Source organism: Thunnus maccoyii, chromosome 13 (genome assembly GCF_910596095.1).
Source record: "Thunnus maccoyii chromosome 13, fThuMac1.1, whole genome shotgun sequence".
NCBI classification, from domain to species: Eukaryota; Metazoa; Chordata; class Actinopteri; order Scombriformes; family Scombridae; genus Thunnus; species Thunnus maccoyii.
The window spans coordinates 17,904,615-17,926,105 of NC_056545.1; the positions used below are offsets into that span (position 1 = coordinate 17,904,615).

A 21,491-nucleotide genomic window follows, 5' to 3' on the forward strand; every position below is an offset into this window, starting at 1 on the left:
GTTGCACTGAGGAACATGTTTGCACAAGACAATTCTAACATAACACATATTTGAATTCATTGATTTCTGCAAACTATTCTTGGAGGTGAGCCAGTCATCAAAATAGGTCACTGGCCTTATTTGACTATGTTATTGAATTTGTCAAGAATCAGGAAGCCAATGTAAGAATATTGGATAAATAACTATTCATTATGCATGAAATTAAACCTGGGCTTGCTTAGTGGCATTGTAGTATTGTTCACTATATAGATCATGCATCTTGGACATTGTGGGCCACTGGGGTATTATCATTCAGTAATTGACTTAAATCATTGATAAACTTAACACTAAATACAGGGTTTTTTTGTCCTCTACATGTAACAGTAGCTTTTTGACTATATTAAAAAGAGGAACATTTGTTTATTCGTAGCAATTCTTTTTGATATTGCAATTCAAAACAGTTGATCAGAGGAAGTTTTCCTTCCTCTGCCTCAACATGAAAATTACAATATTGAAATTATTAACATTTTTTCATGTTTCTGTTATTGATGAATGTACAGTATAATGCTCTACTTTTGTATTTCAAGTATTGTGCCTCAACAAAAAGGATCCTGCCAGATACTCAACCGAGTTTTTGATTATAGTTTTAGATGCAATTGTGCCCTGACAGTATCTCAGAGAAACCTGAAACTTTATTTCATATTTTAATCAGGACTCGGGTACTGTAGCTATGGAGTATGTCAGGGGGAGCAAACCAGACCATATCATGAATAATGCATGAGGTAATGCAAAGTTTAATGTTACTCTCTCTGTAGGTGTTTGCCCAGGACCAAGACTCTGAAAAGAACGCCGTGGTGAGTTATCAAATCCTGTCTGACATCTACAACAGCACCGACTACTTCAACATTGACAGTAACAGCGGACTGGTATTCACGGCACGCTTGCTTGACTATGAGCTCATCCAGCGCTACAACTTCATTGTCAGAGCGACGGACAGTGGAGACCCTGCCCTCAGCAGCGATGTTAGTGTCACTGTAACTGTTACTGACACAAATGACAACCCACCTAATTTCAGCCAAGCGCTATACGAAGCCTTTGTCAGCGAGCTGGCTCCCCGAGGACACTTTGTGACCTGTGTTCAAGCGTCGGATGCTGACATCTGTGATGCACATAGGCTGAGGTAAGAAAAAGAAAAGTTTTAAAAGGTTCTTGACTGGGTGTTTGTTATGTTTTGTACAAGTGATGATTAGAATTGATTACATGGCTCCCCATTGAAGTTGAATGTCTTTATAAACTTAGATTATAGAAAACAGTGCTCACCAGGTAATTTTGCTTTTGTGTTTGGGTTAGAAAAATATCATTTTCATTCCAACATTTATTTGTCTTTTTCACTAGCGATTTTGATTCAGCACTCCTAAAGAAATGTGGAAACTAGTGTTTCCAGCAGAATGACATTTTATACAATTGTACTCTCTCTTTTATTTGTCTGCAGGTACAGCATTCTCTCTGGGAATGAGAGAATGACTTTCATGATGGACCCCGATACAGGTGTGCTTAGTCTGTCTAATAAGAGGAGACAAGGCATGAAACTCTCATATCAGCTCAATGTGTCTGTGTCAGATGGAGTCTTCACCAACACTGCTCAGGTGAAACAACTTCTCAGCACTTATAATTTAGTTCTGTCAAATGATTTGTTCTTTTCTTAACCTTTGCAGTGTTTACACACAGCAAGCTGAGTGAACTTAGCAACCCCTCGCTTCAGATATATCAGATATTCATAGCTGTCTAGTTCGGCTGCACTTTTCTGCTGAGCAGCTAAGCTGGTGAAGTTGGAAGTTAACGTGTGTTGATGTCATATCAGAATTACTATGAGGATGAGCTGCCAACTGGAAAAAAATGTTCACATCTGTCTCTTAGTGGTAATAATAAGTGGGATGTTTGGGATATTTTTGGCTCTGAAATAAGAAATCTCTTCATATTAAACTTTAATGCTTGCATCTTGTAGCAATAACATGTCACTTCTTCTTCTAACATAAAGTAAACACAGCATACCTCCAGAGCAGCTTTAGTTTCATATCACACACCTTTTGATAACAAGTCTGATTCTCTTACTGCTGGTTTGCATGCCATCTTGATGTGATTGTATTCCACAAATCACCCAGTGATGATTACTGTGAAGGCATCAACAAAATGTCAGCAGACAATGAGGATTAAGATGATTAGATGCTGATTATAATGATAATGTTGGTGATTTCTAGGTGATTGTACGAGTCCTCGGAGCAAACCTGTACAGCCCTGTGTTCAGCCAGAGGTTCTACCTGGCTGAGGTCCAAGAAAATGCCCCCCCAGGGTCAAAGGTCATTCAGGTGAGTTCACCTTTTCACTACTCACAGGAAACTTTCTACATTAATAATGATGTTGTAGAATCTTGTAGTGACCAATTCAATCTGTCATCATTTCTCAAATCTCTGTACTGGACCTTCAGGTTCGAGCAACAGACGAGGACTCCGGGCTTTTTGGTCAGATCACCTACTCCTTCATCAATGACCTTGGGAAAACTCAATTCACCATTGATGCAGATGGAGTCATATCCACTGCCCTGAAGTTAGACAGAGAGAATCCTCTTAACAAGGACATGGTGCTGACTGTTATGGCTCTGGATGGTGGAGGTATTATTTTGAGCACTGAAACTGATTAAATGACAAAAGCCATCTTCAAATCAGCCAATATAAGACACTAAAAATACAAAAGAAGTCTTACCTGGTAATCTGGCAGCTAACACTCAGCTAACATTCAGCTAACATTGCTGTTTTAGGTAAATGCACTGTACTATACTGTAGGTGTTGCCTTTAAGATGATAGTTTTCATATAATAAGATCTCACACTCCTGAAAATGTATGAATATTTGAGCATATTCACATTACATTTGCACTGCATTGAGTGAAAGGACTTGTGCAGAATCACTAACAGTTAGTGCAGCAGTAGAATAAGCTCAATTTCCTCTAGTATTCATACTATACACTGTACTGTATTAAAGTACATCTGATAAATCCATACATTTATACCCTTTTATTTTTCCAGGACGTGCATCGTTCTGCACAGTACGAGTGGTTCTCGCAGATGAGAATGACAACGCCCCTCAATTTAGGGCAGTGGAGTACCGTATGAGCATCAAAGCAAATGTTGCCAAAGGTTCTCTGGTCACACAAATCCAGGCCACTGACCCTGATGCTGGGTCTAATGGACGGATAACCTATTCCCTTTACAGCGAGGCACGCCTATCACTGGTTGATGTGCTGGAGGTCAGTGCATTTTACTCTAACTAACTGTACTGAAACCAGCATGGATTATCTTTTAACCAGATCCAACCCTCAACAGATTTTATTTAATGAGGGTCAACATTATTAAAACTCAATGTTAGGCTATAACCCTGATTTGCCATTGAGAGATATTGTCAACTACGACTCTTAAGATTTAAGTTCCATTACAAATATTCAAAAAAGTGAAGACTATTGTCTCTAAACTTAATTGAAATTAAATTGTGATTTTGCCGGTACCCAGGTGGAGCCAGACAGTGGCTGGATGATGACTAAGAGCACTGTGGACCACCTCCAGGGGACTGTGCTGTCCTTCTTTGTCAAAGCCACAGACTGCGGTTTGCCAGCCAAACACTCCCTGGTGTCAGCCTTCATCCACGTTGTCCCCCCAGACGCGTTTGTTCCCTCCTTCAGCCAGCCTCAGTACTCCTTCACCATTCCAGAAGACACAGCAGTAGGAACAGCCCTGGGGTCTGTGTACATGGGCCCTGGACAGACCGGGTTCTTCTCTGCAGTCGGAGGAGAGACGCTCGACAGCAACCAAGGAGGGACCTTCCTGGTGGAGAGGGAAACTGGTCTGATCCGTTTGGTCAAGCCTCTGGACTACGAACAGGTCAGCATCTTTCGCTTCAAGGTCGCAGCAACAACAAGAAGAGACCTGATCGAGTCTGTCTCCACTGTGGACGTGGAGGTTAAGGTTGGTGACTCAATTAAACATAGAGCCCCTTAGCCTTTTGTGTACTATTGTTTAAATGCTGTTTTTTCAAGTGTTAAATTAGATAATGAGGGAACTATAATTGCATGTTGCATTATTTTTTCAGTCTAATTTATTCTTTGTTGAGCTGAATCATTGAACTCATTTTGCAGATTCTAGACGTGAATGACAACATGCCTGTGTTTGAGACTAACACCTATGTAGCAACAGTGATGGAGGGGATGCCAATAGGGACAAGAGTGGTCCAAGTGCGTGCACTCGATCCAGATTGGGGGTCCAACGGACAGGTGGGTAACAGTCAAGTTCAACTGACACAAAGCACTTTGTTCTTTTTGCTACAAAAGTGTTGCAATTGCTTTGAAAATCTATGTATCTTGATTTTATTGCAGGTAACCTACAGCCTCGGGTCTCTGCTCACCTACAACTTGGACCTAACAAAAGATGCTCGCTCCTTCAGTGCCTCTTTCTCTACGAATTCTTTCTTTGCCATTGACAGTAAAACAGGCTGGATCACCACAGTGAGTCAGATGGACCATGAGGCCTGCTCCAGCTACAGCTTTGAAGTAGTGGCCTCTGATCTGGGGGAGTTACAGTCTCTCTCCTCCACCACAGTGGTTACCATCACTGTGTCGGACGTTAACGACAACCCGCCGCGGTTTGAGAGAGAGCTCTACCGGGGTGCAGTAAAAGAGAGTGATCCCCTTGGTGAAGTCGTGGCAGTTCTGAAAACTAAAGATCGGGATGGCGCTGACCAAAACCGCCTAGTCAGCTTTTACATCACTGGTGAGGAAACTATGAGAACACCAACATAGTGTAGCTGCAGTAATATCCTCATGCAGTGAGCTGAGGTTGGGTTGCATAAAAAAATATTCATTGGCCTAATGGGGTTTCTATTATTAAAGGTCAAGTTTTAAATTAATTTGAACTCAAATGTCAAACATGACTAACCTTTCCTTTTTTTAATATTCCATTGTAATTTTAACATTATATGGTATGTATTTTACAACACAACATTTCAAGCAAGGTTGAGAAACCATTACTTCAATAACATACAAAATAGGTGATACAAAAATGGGTAGAAAATAAAGTTTGCATTATATAGTTTTGAATAGAACCAACCAACCCATGAGGGTTTCATTAATTCATGGTGTTTTGGACTTTAAGTTTAATTGGTGAGGTCGTTCCTACTTGTAACACACAAATATCTGAATAAAAAGGGAGTCTTTACAGTCTGCTGTACCTAAAGTTAAGGCCTCCATACATAGAACACCACATTTGCAAGGAACTTTAAAGTGATTCCTGAAAAACAATGTAAAATTTTCAACAGAAACAATTGCAATGTAGCTGTAGCAGTCTTTCACAGACCCATGCATGACTTTGCATGCCCTCCGTTTTTACGGGAGTAATAAAATAACATGTGAGGCCTCTCCAGTAAAACTCTCACCTTGACACTGAGCTTGCTGTTTTCTATTCACATAACTCTATCTGATAATGACTAAGGATGATATAAATTGCCCTTGTGTTGTGGCATTTAAAAATACTGATTGGCCTAATGGAAGCCATGTAATAAAAGGTCAAATTTTGAAACTCTGAAAGGCCATAACTGCTACATCACTGGTTTGGTTTACACTATGATGATAGATGTTTGTTGATTGCGCCAAAGGGTACCTGCATCATTTTTGTGTGTGTATGTGTGTGTGTGTGTGTGTGTGTGTGTGTGTGGATGGGCGGGGAGCTTATGTTCATTCATCTTGTGAATGAATAAGTCTTCCATTTTCACACGTTTGTCACAATACATCTTCTCATCTTTCTTTGCTGTCAGCATTCTAATCCTCATCTTTGTAATCTCCAGGCGGAAACCCGCGGGGCGTGTTTGGCTTGGCCCTCGTGCAAGGGGAGTGGAAGGTTTATGTGAGTGGTCTACTGGATCGTGAGCAGCAGGACTGGTACCTGCTCAACATCACAGCCAGCGATGGCCTATATGTCGCCCGCACTGCAGTGGAAGTTACCGTCATGGATGCCAATGACAACAGCCCCATCTGCAACCAGGTCAGGGATAAAGACAAATGGAAATGGGCAAAATTAAAACCTGCAAAGCAAACAAACACAGAGGAGACTGGGGAATGTAGCAGGATGAACTGCTATGTCAGTTTACTATTTTATGATCACATTTTCAAAATGCTAACAGAAGGGCAGTAAAGTACTATGATTGCCTTTTTATGTCTCATTATGAAGTAATTGTCTTTCTCAGTAATTTGCTTTTTGTCTCCAAGCTAACTACATTCCAGTTGATGTTGTATTGGAAAAATAATACAGAAATAATACATTCCTTTTGATAATATAATAATGGGTAAGTACTGGGATAGTGAAAAAAGTAGACTTTGTTAAAATGGTTGAAAAGTAAGTCAGTCATTTATTATTTATGTAAAATGAATCATTTCAGTGTTATTGTGAAGCCCAGTAAATTGAACTCTTTTGCCTCTTTCACACATAGTTCCTGGGATACTACTAAATTACTAGGATAACCTTTCAGGCACCACTAGTGATATTCACTGTTCACACATGCAGCTACATTCATTAACATTTCCATCTTGCGCCTTTTCACACCTGCTATGGCAATGCCGGAATAGATGGGCAAGGGACAGTCCAGCAGATGGAGGTAACGCAACACTTACGGATGCCAACTCCCATAAAACTCAACAGAAGAAGAGGGTGAAACTCACGAAACTCAAATCAAACTTTTAAACTAGGCAGTCCTGATCAAATATTAATCAAAATGATGTTACTGCATTGCCTATTTCTCGCCTCAAATTTTTTCAGAAACACATTTTAGTGTACTGTTGAGCCGTAAGATGACAAAATTTGTGACGCAGCCACCGTGTTGAAAGCAGACGAACCAAAACCAAACACCACCCAACTCGCAGCACATCACCCACACATGAAGTCTTGTGATTGGTTTGCTCGGTCCATATGAAAACATCTTTCATCAGACGGACATAACCCTTTACATGCTTGCTCTTGCAATGTTACTGCTCTCATTCACAACACAGCCGTACCGGCATTTTCCCTGAAATGTTAGGTCTTGAGGTGGGAATATCCATCCCCTCCCATTTACACTTGACTCCATGCAGGAAATGTTCCTGAACATTTCAGGGATAGATTGCCTGTGTGAAAGGGGCTTTTGTTTAGGTTATTTTTCAAAACTAAACACATGCATCATGAAGGAATGAATAATTCATTCATTTGTTAATTTTTTAAATTATTACTATATTTACTATAAGTCATAGCAGTATGATGACTAGTCCCATATGTGATTACTTACTAATTTAAATATTAATCAAATGAAAACCTCCAATAACATTCCACAAAAAAATGTAATTTTAAAACTTCAAAGTGCTTCCAAACATTATCATTGTGGAGACAATATACAGTATCATACAGTGTTGATTTTGTATTTGACAAAGTTTCAAGAATGAGTGGAGGCTCCAATTCCCACAAAGATGAACTTAATCTTGGGTAATTTTAAGGGTGGCTTAGCTCAGAAAATTATTGTATTGAATAATGTTAAAATTAGCATATTCATGACTTTGTAAGGAAATTAAAATCTGGAGCTGCAGTAGTAAAACAGGATTTATTCAGTTCAAATATTGATTCTCATTCATTTGAACAAATAGTCTCTGTACTACAGTCTACTTCAGGGGATGTACTGTAACCTATAAACTAGCTTTGATAATTGCATTATACTCACAGTTAAAAGGTGATGGGTTCTTACAAAAATGTCAGTTTGCTTATAAATTATATGAATCAGTGATAGAAACTAGAAGCTTTAGCTTATTGTGCCAGTAGTAGTGGTACAGTCAGTTGTAGAAATGACAGTAATGGCAGTAACAGTTCATGGACTAGTGCCACTTCTGCTACTAGACGTAGTATAGTCATGTTAGAAGCTGCACAGGAAGCATTAGTGATAATTACCGTGGTAATAGGAGTAGTAGAGGTAGCTGTAGCTGGGTAGTGCTAGTAAAACCTGTGGTGTTAGACTAGTGATAGGAGTTGTTTTATGTGTAGCAGTAGTATTGATAGAAGCTGTGTAGTAGCAATACTTCTAGCATTAGAGCCATGTCAGGTATGCTAGTGTAATCAGTATTATCAGGAAACGCAGTGATAATTGTTTGATGACCAATATTTGAATACTTTTAGGGATGCAACAAACTGTTATTTTCAATTAATGATTTAACAGTTTTATCTATAAAATGGTAGAAAATAGTGTAAAAATCACAATTTTTCACAATCATAATTTCCTATAGCCCAAGGTGACGTCTTAAAATCACTTGTTTAGTCAGTGGAGCAGTGTAAAAGACAACAATATTCACTTTACAAAGATTTAAAACATTGAAAAGCAGCAAATCTACTTAGATGATTAAACAGTTATCAAAATAATTGTAGATTAATTTGCTCGATAAATAGACTAATAGTCTCAGCTCTAAATTGTTTATAATCATGTACAGGATAACTCTGATGTGACAGAGTACAAACAGCAGGGTGGGGTATGATGCATTGTGCTTGGACATACTACAGTAGATTTACTATAGTGCATTGGTATTGTGTATTGGTGAAAGAGTGAGGTCACCAAGTTCCTTTCTAGAGACAGTCGCCACCAGCAATAGTGGCAGCTAGGGGAAGAAAAGAGCACTTAACTCTGCTGTGCTCGTTCTATCAGCAGAGATAATGGATGCAGTGCAGAACAGTTTGTGTTTTTTGATGTATTGGATAGATGGGTTTTTTTTGTTTTGTTCTGTTTTGTTTTTTCACTGTGCGCTTATATATATGTGTTGGTTTGTTGTGCCAGGCGGTGTATAGCGCCTCTTTTCCTGAGGACATTCCCACTAACAAGGGCATTCTGACAGTGGGCGCAACAGATGCTGACTCAGGCTCCAGTGCTGAGATCCAATATTCACTATTTGGCATCGGGGTCGAAGATTTCTACATGGATGCAAACACTGGTACATTCAATTAATATTTGTCTTTAGGTTTTGTCTGATCAAACAGTACAACACACCATAAATTAAACACACAGCTTAATTTATTTTTCTAACTCTTGTGCTACCTCTCCATTTGTACCTAAGGTGAGTTGCGTACAGCCACTGTCATGGACCGAGAAATGACATCCACCTACAAACTCATTGCCCAGGCAACTGATGGAGGAGGGTTGTTCTGCCGCTCTGACATTTCTCTCAGGGTGTTGGATGTGAATGACAATGCACCCTCTTTCTCCTCTACTCATTACCTGGCTAGTGTATATGAGAATGCCGCCCCCAATGCTTTGCTTACCCGACTACAAGCCAGTGACCCCGATGAAGGTAAGGTGGTATGATGTAACACATCAAGCAAAGCCAATGATGAGAGCAGAGGGTTTTCTAAATTGTACATGAGAAAGACCATGAGCATTATTATATTGTGTATGCATCACATACAATTTGTGCGTAATCTACCATTACTCTTTGTTCAGAAAGATGATTTCTATGAACACGAAGAAGAACATTTTGGCATATTAAGTCTTGTGTGTGCATGAATGTGTCCTCTAGGTCTAAACCGTACAGTGGTCTATTCTTTGGTGGATTCAGTCAATGGGTTCTTTTCCATCGACCCAGTATCTGGGATGGTAATACTGGAGAAATCTCTGGACAGAGAGAGCCGAGACTCATATCGGGTTCGTGTCCAGGCCACTGACCAAGCTGGGCAACAGGGGGCACTGTCCTCACAGGTTGGTGGGAAGTCCAAGTGACTTCATTCAATCGAATTTGTATTTTTTCCGTGCTATCCAGTAAATCTAACTATAGTAAAAGCTATTCCCCACACATTCATTAATAAATGTGGAAAAAAATAAAATGCACTTATGAATATTATTGAAATTCACAATGAAGACAAAGCTTAGGAAGACATTTATATTTTAGGTGATATAATCAGGGTTTTCTGAATAATTAAATCAGATAGAGAGTAATTAACTCAGCTTCTGGGTATTTAAGATCAATGACTAATAATTTCTAAAACTCAAATTAGATATTATTTTTAATTAAATCATTTAAACACAATAATGTAATTAGAATTCATACACTACATATTAAATTGCAGATTAGTCAGCCATGGAGTCATCTACCTGGTAATCTGCTCTGTATTTCTGTCCATACGCCTGAATAAAGAAAAGCCAATGAATAAAAACATGTTGTTTACTGAAGAGATCAGATAAAGACCCCAGTAGATTTTAATTAAGATAAATACCCATCAAATTGTGCATCGGGGTGGAATAGGAAAGATAGGGAAGGTGACAGTTTCAGAGGCAGCGCAGAAAAGAGGAGGAATAGACCATAAGATTGGCTGAAACAGTGTTGGCACTCTCACACACACACACTCTCTTTTTTTAGATCCTTTTAAAGGCTGCCAGAAGAAGCCATAAATACAACCTGAAAATAAACCCCGGGCAAAAGTGTAGCAGGTGTTGCTTGTTTGGACTCTTGGATGAAAATCTTGCTGTTTATGTTTAGAAGTTCACTGTCCATGGTGCTGATGCTGCTGGGTATTATTATTTTTAGCAGTAGCTCAGTAGTATCATTATCACTGCTACTGTAATACAAGCAGAAGTAGTTGGAGCTGTAATAGAAGCAAATGCAGTGGCAGTAACAGTAGTGGTACCAAGAGTTGTAGCAGTATTTGTAGTAAGCACAGTAATATAACAGCAGTACAGGTAGCAATACTCTTAGCACTAGTGGCATCCCACTTGCATTTAGTGGAACTGGGATCATGTGTGTCTGATCAGTGACCCAGTATCATTATGCTGCTTGCCCCCAAAGACTAGTGGGATAGCTGGTGAGCAGCTTGTGAACAACCTCAACCCCACCAAACCGACACTAGTCCCAAATGTAACAATTTGTACACCTGTTCATCCATCCATCCTCTATACCAGCCTATTTATATTTCTAATACCAAGATGTTTCCATTTTTAACCTTATACTTAATCCTAATCTCTAAACCAATAAACTATAAACAGCTTTAAAGAGATGCCTAAACATAGCCACTCTTCAAAAAATGTTTTGGACATATGACAGTTTTTGCACATGCATGCAATGGGGAAATATGATGACTGAGCTGCTAGAATGAGTATATATTTTTTTATTAAGAGACAAAGTACAATAGAAATAAAAATCAAAAGAACAGAACATAATCAGAAATCAAAAGACACATATCTTAAACAAAAAGCAACAAACATCACACAAAAAACACAAAATCCATCCTCATATGAACAGACTTATAACGTGGATCACCAGACCTAAAAAGAAATAAAAAAGGAATACAGAGTCCTAATTCTCATATCCAAAATAATGGCATTATTATGTACAAAACTGGTAAACAACCTTGCAGGATGATTACTCAAGGCAAATGATCAAATTCATGCAACATACAGTACACGAGATTCACAAAGTGCATTCATAACATCCGTCAGCAACAAAAACATCTTCATTTTTTCAATATGTTTTTTAGTATTTCTATTAGTGTTTGCAATATGTTGTTCCAAAATAAAATAGCATTAAGAAGCATTCTAGATTTATTAATATTCAGGGAATCCACCCCAGCAGCTTTAAGGATAAACACTTTCTCTGACAAAATAATAAGGTTGGCAATATAAGTGTTTCTGTGACACCACAGCTTTATTTTAAAGCCTGTGTTTAGAAGTTCCCTCCAAAAGCAGAAAACACCATGAAAAAGTGAACCTTTTACTCGGAATCCATTAAGCAAAAACAGCATTTATGTAACTCTGTAATTCCACAGATCTTTTGGCCAAAACATGCTCTCTCAGGTTTTGGTGGTCATTTCGATTGATTCCTTCCTTTAGTGTCTTTGTTCGAATTTATGTTTGTGGGCCCGCTGTCCATGGTGCTGAAACTGAGCTTCCAGGCAGGGAGCTCTTCAGAAACATGAATTGATAGGGAGTCCTGTTACAGTCTTTTGTGTCTCCGTTAGGTCGATTTGACCATTTTGGTCCTGGATGTGAATGACAATGCTCCAGTCTTCCAGAGGAGGGACTACGCTGTTACTGTGCCTGAGGATGTTGCCGTGGGAACTGAGGTGCTACGAGTGTTGGCGACTAGTGCTGACATCGGACCGAATGCTGAGATCACTTACAACATCCGGTCAGGCAATGAGTTAAAAAAGTTCACCATAAACAGAAACTTGGGTAAGTAGAGGCCCATCAATATTGAATAGAAAGTCATCTTTGTTTTCCTTTACTACAAAATTAAAAGATTAGTATGAATAGTGTGTGTTTGTGAGTAATATATTATGAATACCTTGTAACATGTCTGAGTGTTTGTCCATGCACATGCATATATTGCATAACACTATTTGTATGTTTTAGGCTCTATTTCTGTGGCTGATGATTTGGACTTTGAGGTGTGTAAGGACTACTACCTTACCATTGAGGCCTGGGACAGCGGGGACCCTCCTCTGAGCACCGCTACCATGGTAACCATTGAACTCATGGATGTTAATGACAACGCTCCTGCCTTCAGTCAGGACATCTACAATGTTCTAGTCAGCGAGGATGCATCTGTTGGGCAGACAATTACAAGGGTAACATTTGGTCTTAATTTGTTGTCCACCCTTATCTTTTCCTCTCAACACTTTGTTTTTGTTAAGTTTCATTTTCTCTCTGCATGTGTTTTTTTTTAGGTATTGGCAGAGGACCTGGATAGCCAAGTGAATGGGCGAATCACGTACTCTATTCTGAAAGGTGACCGTAGTAACCACTTCTGGATTGACCCTGTGACAGGACTCCTCAAAGTCAATAAACGGCTTGACAGAGAACTAGTAAGGATGCATTTTTAAGTACAATATCTCATAAACAATCAATAGTAATTTTATGGTTCATGAGCACAGCCAAGACAGAAAATTCCAGGTCCACTCAATGTGAACATCCAATAAAGTCTCATATTATGCAAGGATAATAGTGCGTGCCATATTGCCTAATACATACAGATGCTATGGCATTCACATTCCCCCCTGTTTCGTCTAGATATCCAGGTACTCTTTGTCAGTGCAGGCGTTTGACAGTGGCTCTCCTGCCATGTCCTCCACTGTCACCATTAACATCGACATCTCCGACGTTAACGACAACCCTCCTGTCTTCACCCCGCCCAACTCCACAGCTGTCATACAGGTAACAGTCTGTGAGTGTTTGCTTATGTATGTGTTTTTTTTCTTTTGCTAGCATCATCTCAACTTCCCTCTGTCCATAATTCCAGCTAAACCAAGCTGCTGGCACCACCTTGCTGAAGCTGTCAGTCAGTGATAAAGACTCCTCTAGAAATGGCCCTCCCTTTGAGTTTCGCATTGTTTCTGGAAATGAGGGAAGTTTCCTCTCCCTGGACCAAACTGGAACTCTGAGGTCCAACCGTGTGTTTGGCCCTGAAGCCCCCAGAGAGTTCACCCTTGAAATCCAGGTAAGGGACAGATGTTTGTTCTTAAACCACTATTTCATCAGGAAAAGTTGACTAACAAATACACTTTGTCAGTTACACACAGTCACCACTGGGAGCCGCCCATTACTTATAAACTCTCTCACTGTTAACTGCTAAATCAGGCTATTAGAGTCTGGGGTTTATAGAGCAGCCTTTTACAAATTTATTTCTGTAATGGAGAAGCTATTAACACCACTAATGTGATGGCATAAAAGTAGGATCCTAAAATATTGACTGCTTTAAATCAATATGCTTTTTTCAAGTTCTAACCACAGGGATGTCTATATTTTTTGTTTCTGTGTGTTTTTAATATTTCGTCATGGAAATGCCATGAGAATGAGAGTCTGAACATCAAAAGACCATAAAACAATCTTATCATATGACCTTCTTTAGTGTTCTATAACAATCTTTCATCATCTTCCCCAGTAAGAAATTGTGTTCATATGCAACCAGCAGTAATAAATTAAAATTTAAAGTTTTTAACCTTAAATGGTTTTCTTAATATTTCAGCAGAACTTTACTTTTGTTTCTTTGATTTGCGTTATTGAAAATGTAACCTTAATTTTGTCTCGGTCTCTTAGGCAAGGGACTCTGGTAAACCACGTCTTACCTCTTCTTCCTGGGTATTTCTGAGGGTCATTGGGAACAGTCAGTACAAACCAGCCGTCTCTCCCCTGGAAATCTTCATTGTCATGGTAACAGATACCTTCCAGGGAGGCCCAATAGGTCGGATCTATGCAACGGACCGTGACCCCAATGATGTGTTGTCATTTACCCAGAGGCTTCAGCCCAAGAGCATGTTTAAGATCAGCAGACAGGATGGCAGCATTGTGGCTCTGCCAGGCCTGGAACCTGGCAGGTACTTATATATATACTCATATGGAACATTTTCTTTTAAAATACATTTTGGTGCATCACAGAGTTCACATGTGCCTGTCCTCTCTGTCATCAGATACCAGATGAATGCTACAGTGAGTGATGGACGTTTCGCTGTGATAGCTGATGTGTCAGTCCAGGTCGAGCAGGTGACAGACGTGCTGCTGCGTAGTGCCCTGACCTTACGTTTCAGCTCCCTGTCCCCGGAAGACTTGCTTGGTCGCTACCTCAGCCAGATCAAACTAATGTTACGGGGACTAGCTGGCTGGAAATGGTCACCGGGACAACAAGATCCCCTCCACATACTTACTGTACAGCCAGTGATGGGGACATCTGACGTCGACTTACTTCTGGCCATGGAGAGGCCAGAGACATCGAGCTCTGGACGGATGGGTGGCTTCTACTCTCAGCAAGAAATGGCCGGAAAGCTGGAGGAAGCAGCAGCGCGGGGCCAGATTCGGGGTGTCCTAGCTGGGGCAATGGCGGTGAGCAGTGCTTGCTCTGGGGAGCTGGATTGTGGGGACAGGGTGTGTGAACAGACACTGGTGATGGAGGGTGGCTCACTGGTCACCTACAGCACAGAGAGGGTCAGCATGGTGTCACCAAGGTTCAGCCGTACAGAGACCTGCACCTGCCCTGGTGAGCACTGAATTCACACTTGTATTTGAAATGTTACTCACATACTGTACATACTGTACACAATACTGTTTATAAAAAGATAAATCAGATAAATAAACACACTGAGAGATAGACAAACCAACAGCAAAGATAAACAACCAACAGAAGATAAATCAACAGAGAGAAAGACAGACACTATAGATAGATACAAATATCTTTACATACATTAAATAATACAATAAATTTAAAGGATTGTTTATTTTGCAGACATATTCTAACTCCATTAATGTATTATTTTCTCATTTTCCTGTATCTACACCTTTCCAAACAGGAAGGACATGCCAAACCCCTGTCGAGCTTTGTGAAGGTCAGTCCTGTCCAGCAGACATGCAGTGTGTTCGCTCCGGTCCTACAGCGCCATCTGTCTGCCAGTGTCAGCCTGACAGGCTAGATGAGTGTGCAGGTATGATTTCATCCTTATTTATGCTTGAAATCTGGACCACTGCTGTATATGGTTTGATTATGTGTCTGTATTTGTCTTGTCTGTCTCTAAATTGAAGGCCTCTTATTTTAATCCTGTGCCTCTATGTTTTGTGAATCTGTAGGCCAAACCTCTCTGAGTTTCTCTGGAAATAGTTACATCAAGTACAGAGTGACAGACAGCGGCCAGAGCGGAGAGATGAGGCTCGGCCTGAGAATCAGAACACTTCAGAGAAGAGGAGTAATTATGTTCACTCGCGTTAACCCCTGTACCATGCTCAAGGTAAACACATTTACATTTAATTGCTACACTTTACTGTATTGTTTCTCAATGCCAAATCCACCCAGGAAATGGTGTTCTTTATTTCAGTAATTGCATCATTTTAAAAGATACAATTATTTTCTCTTTTTGTTCACAGATTGAAGGGGGTCGACTATGGTTCCAGCTGGACTGTGACAACACCCTTGGCATTATGGGTATCTCTGGTAGACCAATAAATGATGGCCTCTGGCACGCTGTAGCCTTGGAGCTGACTAGGAACTACACCCTCCTTTCATTAGATGACAGCTACGTGGAGCGCCGCCGAGCAGCCAGAGCACCTGTTCGCCTTTGGCCTCTGGCCGCAGATTCCTCCTTCTTCTTTGGGGCCCAAGTGAGGCCACCAAATGGGCAAGGTGAGAGGCCAAGCCCAGGGCCAAGGAGAAACCAGGGAGGGCCAGGACTCGGTGACCGTGGGGCAAGGGACCCACCGAGAGCCCAGGACGGTTTCCAGGGCTGCCTAGGCTCACTGATGCTGAACGGTAACGAGCTACCACTCCAGAATAAGAGAAGCCGATACGCTGAGATAGCCGGGCTGAGTGAGGTCAAGTTGGGCTGCGTGCTTTATCCAGATCCATGCGTCAGCCAACCCTGCCTCAATGGAGCCATCTGTAGCAGCCTGCCCTCTGGAGGTCTGTGTAGATAACAGTGTGAATGTGTGTGGGTGTCGTGTTGTTGTATAAACAAATAGCACTGCATGCAAATTCAGTCTGTTACAGCATTATCATTTTTTTGCATAATTTTAGTTTGATGCAGTAGAGACTATCAGCTTGTATATATATATATATATATAGTCTGTATTGTGCTTAAATACTCATAAATGAAAACATATGTTATCAACAGGATTTAATATAATTTATTAACATTCATAATTATGCACATTATTATTTGACACATTTTGAATCTCTCCTATAGGCTTCATGTGCAGTTGCAGTGCTGGCTTCACTGGGGGGCGCTGTGAAATTGAATTGACATCCTGCATGCCAAACCCATGCCAGAACGGTGGAGACTGCAAGCCTGTAGGCAGCGCATTCTTCTGTGGCTGTCCTAGAGGACTCGGGGGACTTATGTAATATAAAATAACCTGCAATCTCACACACACATACACACACACCTTAATTACTAATTGTAAAAGCAGTGTTGACAAATGAAGAGTATGCAGAGTATGTATTCAATGACAGTCAGGGGGGTGATGATTTCGACACATTAAAAATCTGCATCTCCCTTCTCATACACACTCACGCACAGAACATGTGTAGGACTCGGCAAAAACACACACACTCATTAGCTTGCATTAGCACCCCAGAACCCACTGTGTTGTTTTAGTTGTTACAGTGTGAGATAATTAGTGTTTCTAATTTAATTCAGCATAATTTCAGTTGAAAACCCTGTGATCATTCTCAAGCTGCCTTCTTAATTACAGCTCAGTAATTGCCTTTGAAATAACCTCTGCTCATGTTGTGCTTTGGTTGTTCAGTGGAACCACCACTAGGGAGCACTTCTCCCTCAAAGGAGAAGACAATTTTGCTTTTTTTTTTTTTTTTTTAATGCTTTTGACAAAAATGTGAAAATGTATTTGATGTAGTTGGAGTAAATCATATTTGGCTTAATAATACCAAATATGAAAATGAAACTGTTTTTTTCTTTATCAGGCAGCAGGTTGTTCAAATCATTATCAGTTAATGGTAAACACAGCTGGCAACCATCGCTACAGCAAATACTATATTCTGCCACAAACACACAGAGCCACAAGCTGTTGAGTGTAATTGGCTTTGAAATTGTTTTATTTCCTGCTGATTGATAAATAATAATATTAGACTGAAATATGTGCATGTAAATAACAATAAAATAAAGTATATTAAATTGGAAATACTATAAAATCCATTTTCAAAGCTAAACCTTAGAAATACAACCAAAGTAGAACACAACATGCTGAATTCATGAAGTGCGTTAATTAGGATGTACAGTATTCATTTTCTAAAATATTCATGAGCGGATATCAATGGCTGATATATCCGGGCCTTGTTAAATGAAACTGCATATGCTTAATGACTTCCTCTACTTTTATCATTTAAAACAAAACTTTCAACAGTTATAAAAGGAAGCTTTCTGCAATACTCAGAAAATGATTTTTCTTCTTACATCCAAGGCCAACTCTTCTACAGTGTTTTGAAAATCCCATCAAGAAGAAGTAATTGAAAAGAGAAATACATGTATTTTTTCTATTTCTATCACAGCAGGGCACCATGTTTGAAATGACAAGCTTAAGATGAGCGTGCATGTGTGTGAAGTAAAATGACGTTTTTGATTTTTCTTTCAGAATTTAACATCTTTATCTAAGAGTATGAGTACCTATGTGTGTCTGTTTCTTTAAACCAGAGCTATATAAATGAGGATAATAGGGCATCCATGAAGATAATCCCTTCTTTTAGCAAAAGAAAGGCCCTATGAAAAGATGATCTCTCCAAAGTGTTTTCTTTCACCCTTTTTAACTGTAACACTTTCATCTTTTATTCTCCTCTTTCAATTTGATACAAATCATCTTTACCGCTCTCATGCATAACAATTTATTTGTCTTTGCCTCTCTGCAGATGTGATGAGGATGTAGATGAGTGTGACCAGGATGAGTGCGGGAATGGAGGAGAATGTGTCAACACATTCGGGTCGTTCTACTGTAACTGCTCAGAAGGGTACGAGGGTCAGTTTTGTGATGATCAGACGCCTGGTGATCTGGGGGATGACACGCAGGTATAGTCAGTTTGCTTCTAATTGGACAACTCAGTGAAACTGTTGAGAATTTTGAGTGTGCCGTGGCCTCCCAGAAGGTTTATACACCAGCTTGGTATCTTTGTCTCTGCAGTAGATGAATAAAAGTGTGGTAATGGGTAAATCATAGTTTCTATTTGAAGTTGTCACAGTCTTGACTTTTCTTTTCACCCTGTATACCTTATATATGTAGTGCAAGCCCAATTAATGTTGCATATTGTGAGAATGAAGGTGCTTTCATTATTCCCTAGAAGACTGTAATTAGCAGAAAAGTAACCATAGTTGATAAAACCTATCAGGCTGCTTTCACAACCAATGGATACGTTAGCTTTGTTTGTTGTTTTAAAGGACATTTGAGGGTTGTCTATTGCTAGAAATAAAACTCAATAAAAGTGGAGATGACTCGCTACATATTCTATCACAACACAAATCTGTGGAATTATCATTATCATTTCCTCCAAACTGCAAGACCAGAAATGTAATTGTTCTAATCCTTTGCAGTGCTCAGTGTATGATATAATGAAGTCTCACATAATCTTATTTTTACACTGGGAAAAAAGTTAATTAAACAAAAGATGATTTCTGTCATAAAACATTTGTAATGCTGATGGCCTTTGCAATGTGTGATCTGTTCATTTGCATTGATGTCCTTACAGAGTACGTCTTGGTGATGAACAATCAACTGCACTGTATGTGTGCCATCGCATATGTACTGTATATTTACTACAGTTCTCACATGGCTCCCTGGATAATTTAAAATGATCTGTATTCACAAGAAAAAGCCTGATTTGTCCCTTGACATTTGTTCTTTTTAGGGATAATCTACATTTTTATTATTCAGCAACATATGCAGAGTTTTCTCAACAAGTGTGTTATTGTTCTTTGAGTGAATGGAAATGAATACTAAATATGAAAATTGCTTTGCTCCCACCAGGCAATGATGGTGTATGCATTATTTTCATTTGGAATTGAAAAAAAAAACAGTTTTTATGATCTTTCTCCATATTTGCCACAGGCGGAGCCCCTGTCTTACGTCGGACCAGGAGAGATCATTGGAATTGGGGTCCTTGTCTTTGTCATCATTCTCCTCCTCATACTCTTCATTGCCTTTAGGAAAAAGATCAAATTCAGGAAAGACTCAGTCCCGGGCTCAGGGACTCAGGCTGTGATGGGAGTCTCAGCTATTTCCACAGAAACCAGCTATATGCTGCACAAGACTGGCATGGGGGCAGAAGGGATTGAGTTTAAAGCAGTGCGTGTGTCAGGTTCACCAGGGGCCACAAGCACCTACGGTGAGGTGGGAGGCAGCACTGTGGGCCCTCCTCAGGTCATGGTACGTCCGACTGCCCACTCCCCTCTACCAGGAGGACTCAGCAACCAGGGCATGAGGAGCAGGGATGGTGACAAGACCACTTCCAGTGAGGGCAGTCAGGTATGCAAAAGTGTGCTTTGGCATGTAGTAATGATTACAGTTTATTTACTTGTCTCCTGTATTATAACATGACCCGCACCTTACAGAACTGTCATAACAATGTCAGCTAAAATAACAAGAAAATAATTTGATAGAGCTTAGCAACATTGAAAAATGCAAAGCAAGTTGAGTTGTTGTATATAACAGAAAATAGCACATTTGTTGGGAAATATTTTCAGCTGCAGAATTTTTACAGCAGCAGAACAATGTATTTTGGGTGGACAGAAAATGTACTACAGTGCCCATGATCATTAAAATGAAAGGTCCTAGTGCAACTGTGCTGCTCATTGATGTGGTTTTAATAGCGTTTGGATAGAAACTGATGTCTATGCCGGAGAGAAAGAAGCTACTGTATTACAGCTTTGGCTGCACAGGCAATACTTGTTAGTTGGATCAATTAATTGTTGCTTTTGTTCTTTCAATTGATTTTTTAAAACAAAAATAGGAATATAGAATATCACCAGCTTTTGCATTTTTTTGCATTGCTGTTTTCTTCCATCTCTACAGATGAGCAGCTTCCTCTCAGACATGTCTAATATCCGAGGCGTGGCCAATAGGAGGGGCATCGCAGTGTGCAGCGTGGCACCCAATCTCCCTTCGGCATCGGCCTGTCGCTCAGAGCACAGTCCGGCCCACAAAGTGTCCTGGGAGGGCGAGGAAACGAGGGAGGAAGGGCTGGAGAGAGCGAGAGATGAGAGAGAGGAGGAATGGGGGCAGAGAGCTTTTGAGTTGGAGAGAACACAGAGAGATAACAGTCCACAGGGTAAGACTGCTACCACATGCACGCACATCCATGCGCACACACACACACAAATGCACACACAGTCTCTAACCTCTGATCATAAAGGCACAAGCCATGGAGCACACAAGCCGTGAACTCATTGTGTTACAACCATACCATTATCTCCACTGACAGAGCTTATTTCACAGTGATCTATGCCTTTTGATCACACACATCAAAGAAAATGGCCCAGAGTAAGCAAGAGTGGTTAAGAAGTAATATTCTTTATTTTGCTATCATTTCATTTTAGTTTTAGTATTTACTGTATTTCATGGGAGCAATAACTGGTAATTTAACTAACGTTTCTGTTACGCTGCTGAAATTGGCAATTATGTCCTCTTATATCAGGTTAACTCTCAGACATCTCTCGTGCACTTCTGTGTGAATGGTCAGGGTAATCAGCCAGAACTGATGTCTTCTGTTCTTGTCCTACTTTTGCTCAAAAAAGTTAAGTCAAAATCCAAGTAGTTGGAACACTTCCACTTAAAGTCAACTGTTCTGCCAACTTTTCTACAATTTTTGATCCAAGTTTGCATGGTATATACCTTCATCAACTGAGAAGACAACAACCTGAGGGACAGCGGTAAGACGTAGCTGTCAGATAATTCAACCACAGTCTGATATTTAGCTGCCAAAGACTGTCAACAACAAAAACACACT

At 40.1% G+C, this 21,491-nt stretch overlaps 1 protein-coding gene across 1 annotated transcript in view; it reads left to right on the forward strand.

The window, feature by feature from the left end:
• LOC121909713 (protocadherin Fat 3) overlaps positions 1 to 21,491 on the forward strand; it is a 63,577-nt gene that overhangs the window by 31,962 nt on the left and 10,124 nt on the right. The window contains exons 23-49 of the mRNA XM_042430330.1: positions 795 to 1,159; positions 1,472 to 1,625; positions 2,238 to 2,345; positions 2,465 to 2,648; positions 3,061 to 3,281; positions 3,541 to 3,993; positions 4,164 to 4,298; positions 4,401 to 4,794; positions 5,864 to 6,060; positions 8,858 to 9,011; positions 9,135 to 9,368; positions 9,594 to 9,772; positions 12,025 to 12,238; positions 12,419 to 12,633; positions 12,733 to 12,870; positions 13,076 to 13,219; positions 13,305 to 13,502; positions 14,102 to 14,215; positions 14,300 to 14,379; positions 14,473 to 15,035; positions 15,346 to 15,477; positions 15,620 to 15,777; positions 15,914 to 16,445; positions 16,729 to 16,882; positions 18,405 to 18,561; positions 19,595 to 20,011; positions 20,558 to 20,813. Coding sequence (XP_042286264.1) covers positions 795 to 1,159; positions 1,472 to 1,625; positions 2,238 to 2,345; positions 2,465 to 2,648; positions 3,061 to 3,281; positions 3,541 to 3,993; positions 4,164 to 4,298; positions 4,401 to 4,794; positions 5,864 to 6,060; positions 8,858 to 9,011; positions 9,135 to 9,368; positions 9,594 to 9,772; positions 12,025 to 12,238; positions 12,419 to 12,633; positions 12,733 to 12,870; positions 13,076 to 13,219; positions 13,305 to 13,502; positions 14,102 to 14,215; positions 14,300 to 14,379; positions 14,473 to 15,035; positions 15,346 to 15,477; positions 15,620 to 15,777; positions 15,914 to 16,445; positions 16,729 to 16,882; positions 18,405 to 18,561; positions 19,595 to 20,011; positions 20,558 to 20,813 — 6,250 coding nt within the window. The remainder of the gene's footprint in view (positions 1 to 794; positions 1,160 to 1,471; positions 1,626 to 2,237; positions 2,346 to 2,464; positions 2,649 to 3,060; positions 3,282 to 3,540; positions 3,994 to 4,163; positions 4,299 to 4,400; positions 4,795 to 5,863; positions 6,061 to 8,857; positions 9,012 to 9,134; positions 9,369 to 9,593; positions 9,773 to 12,024; positions 12,239 to 12,418; positions 12,634 to 12,732; positions 12,871 to 13,075; positions 13,220 to 13,304; positions 13,503 to 14,101; positions 14,216 to 14,299; positions 14,380 to 14,472; positions 15,036 to 15,345; positions 15,478 to 15,619; positions 15,778 to 15,913; positions 16,446 to 16,728; positions 16,883 to 18,404; positions 18,562 to 19,594; positions 20,012 to 20,557; positions 20,814 to 21,491) is intronic.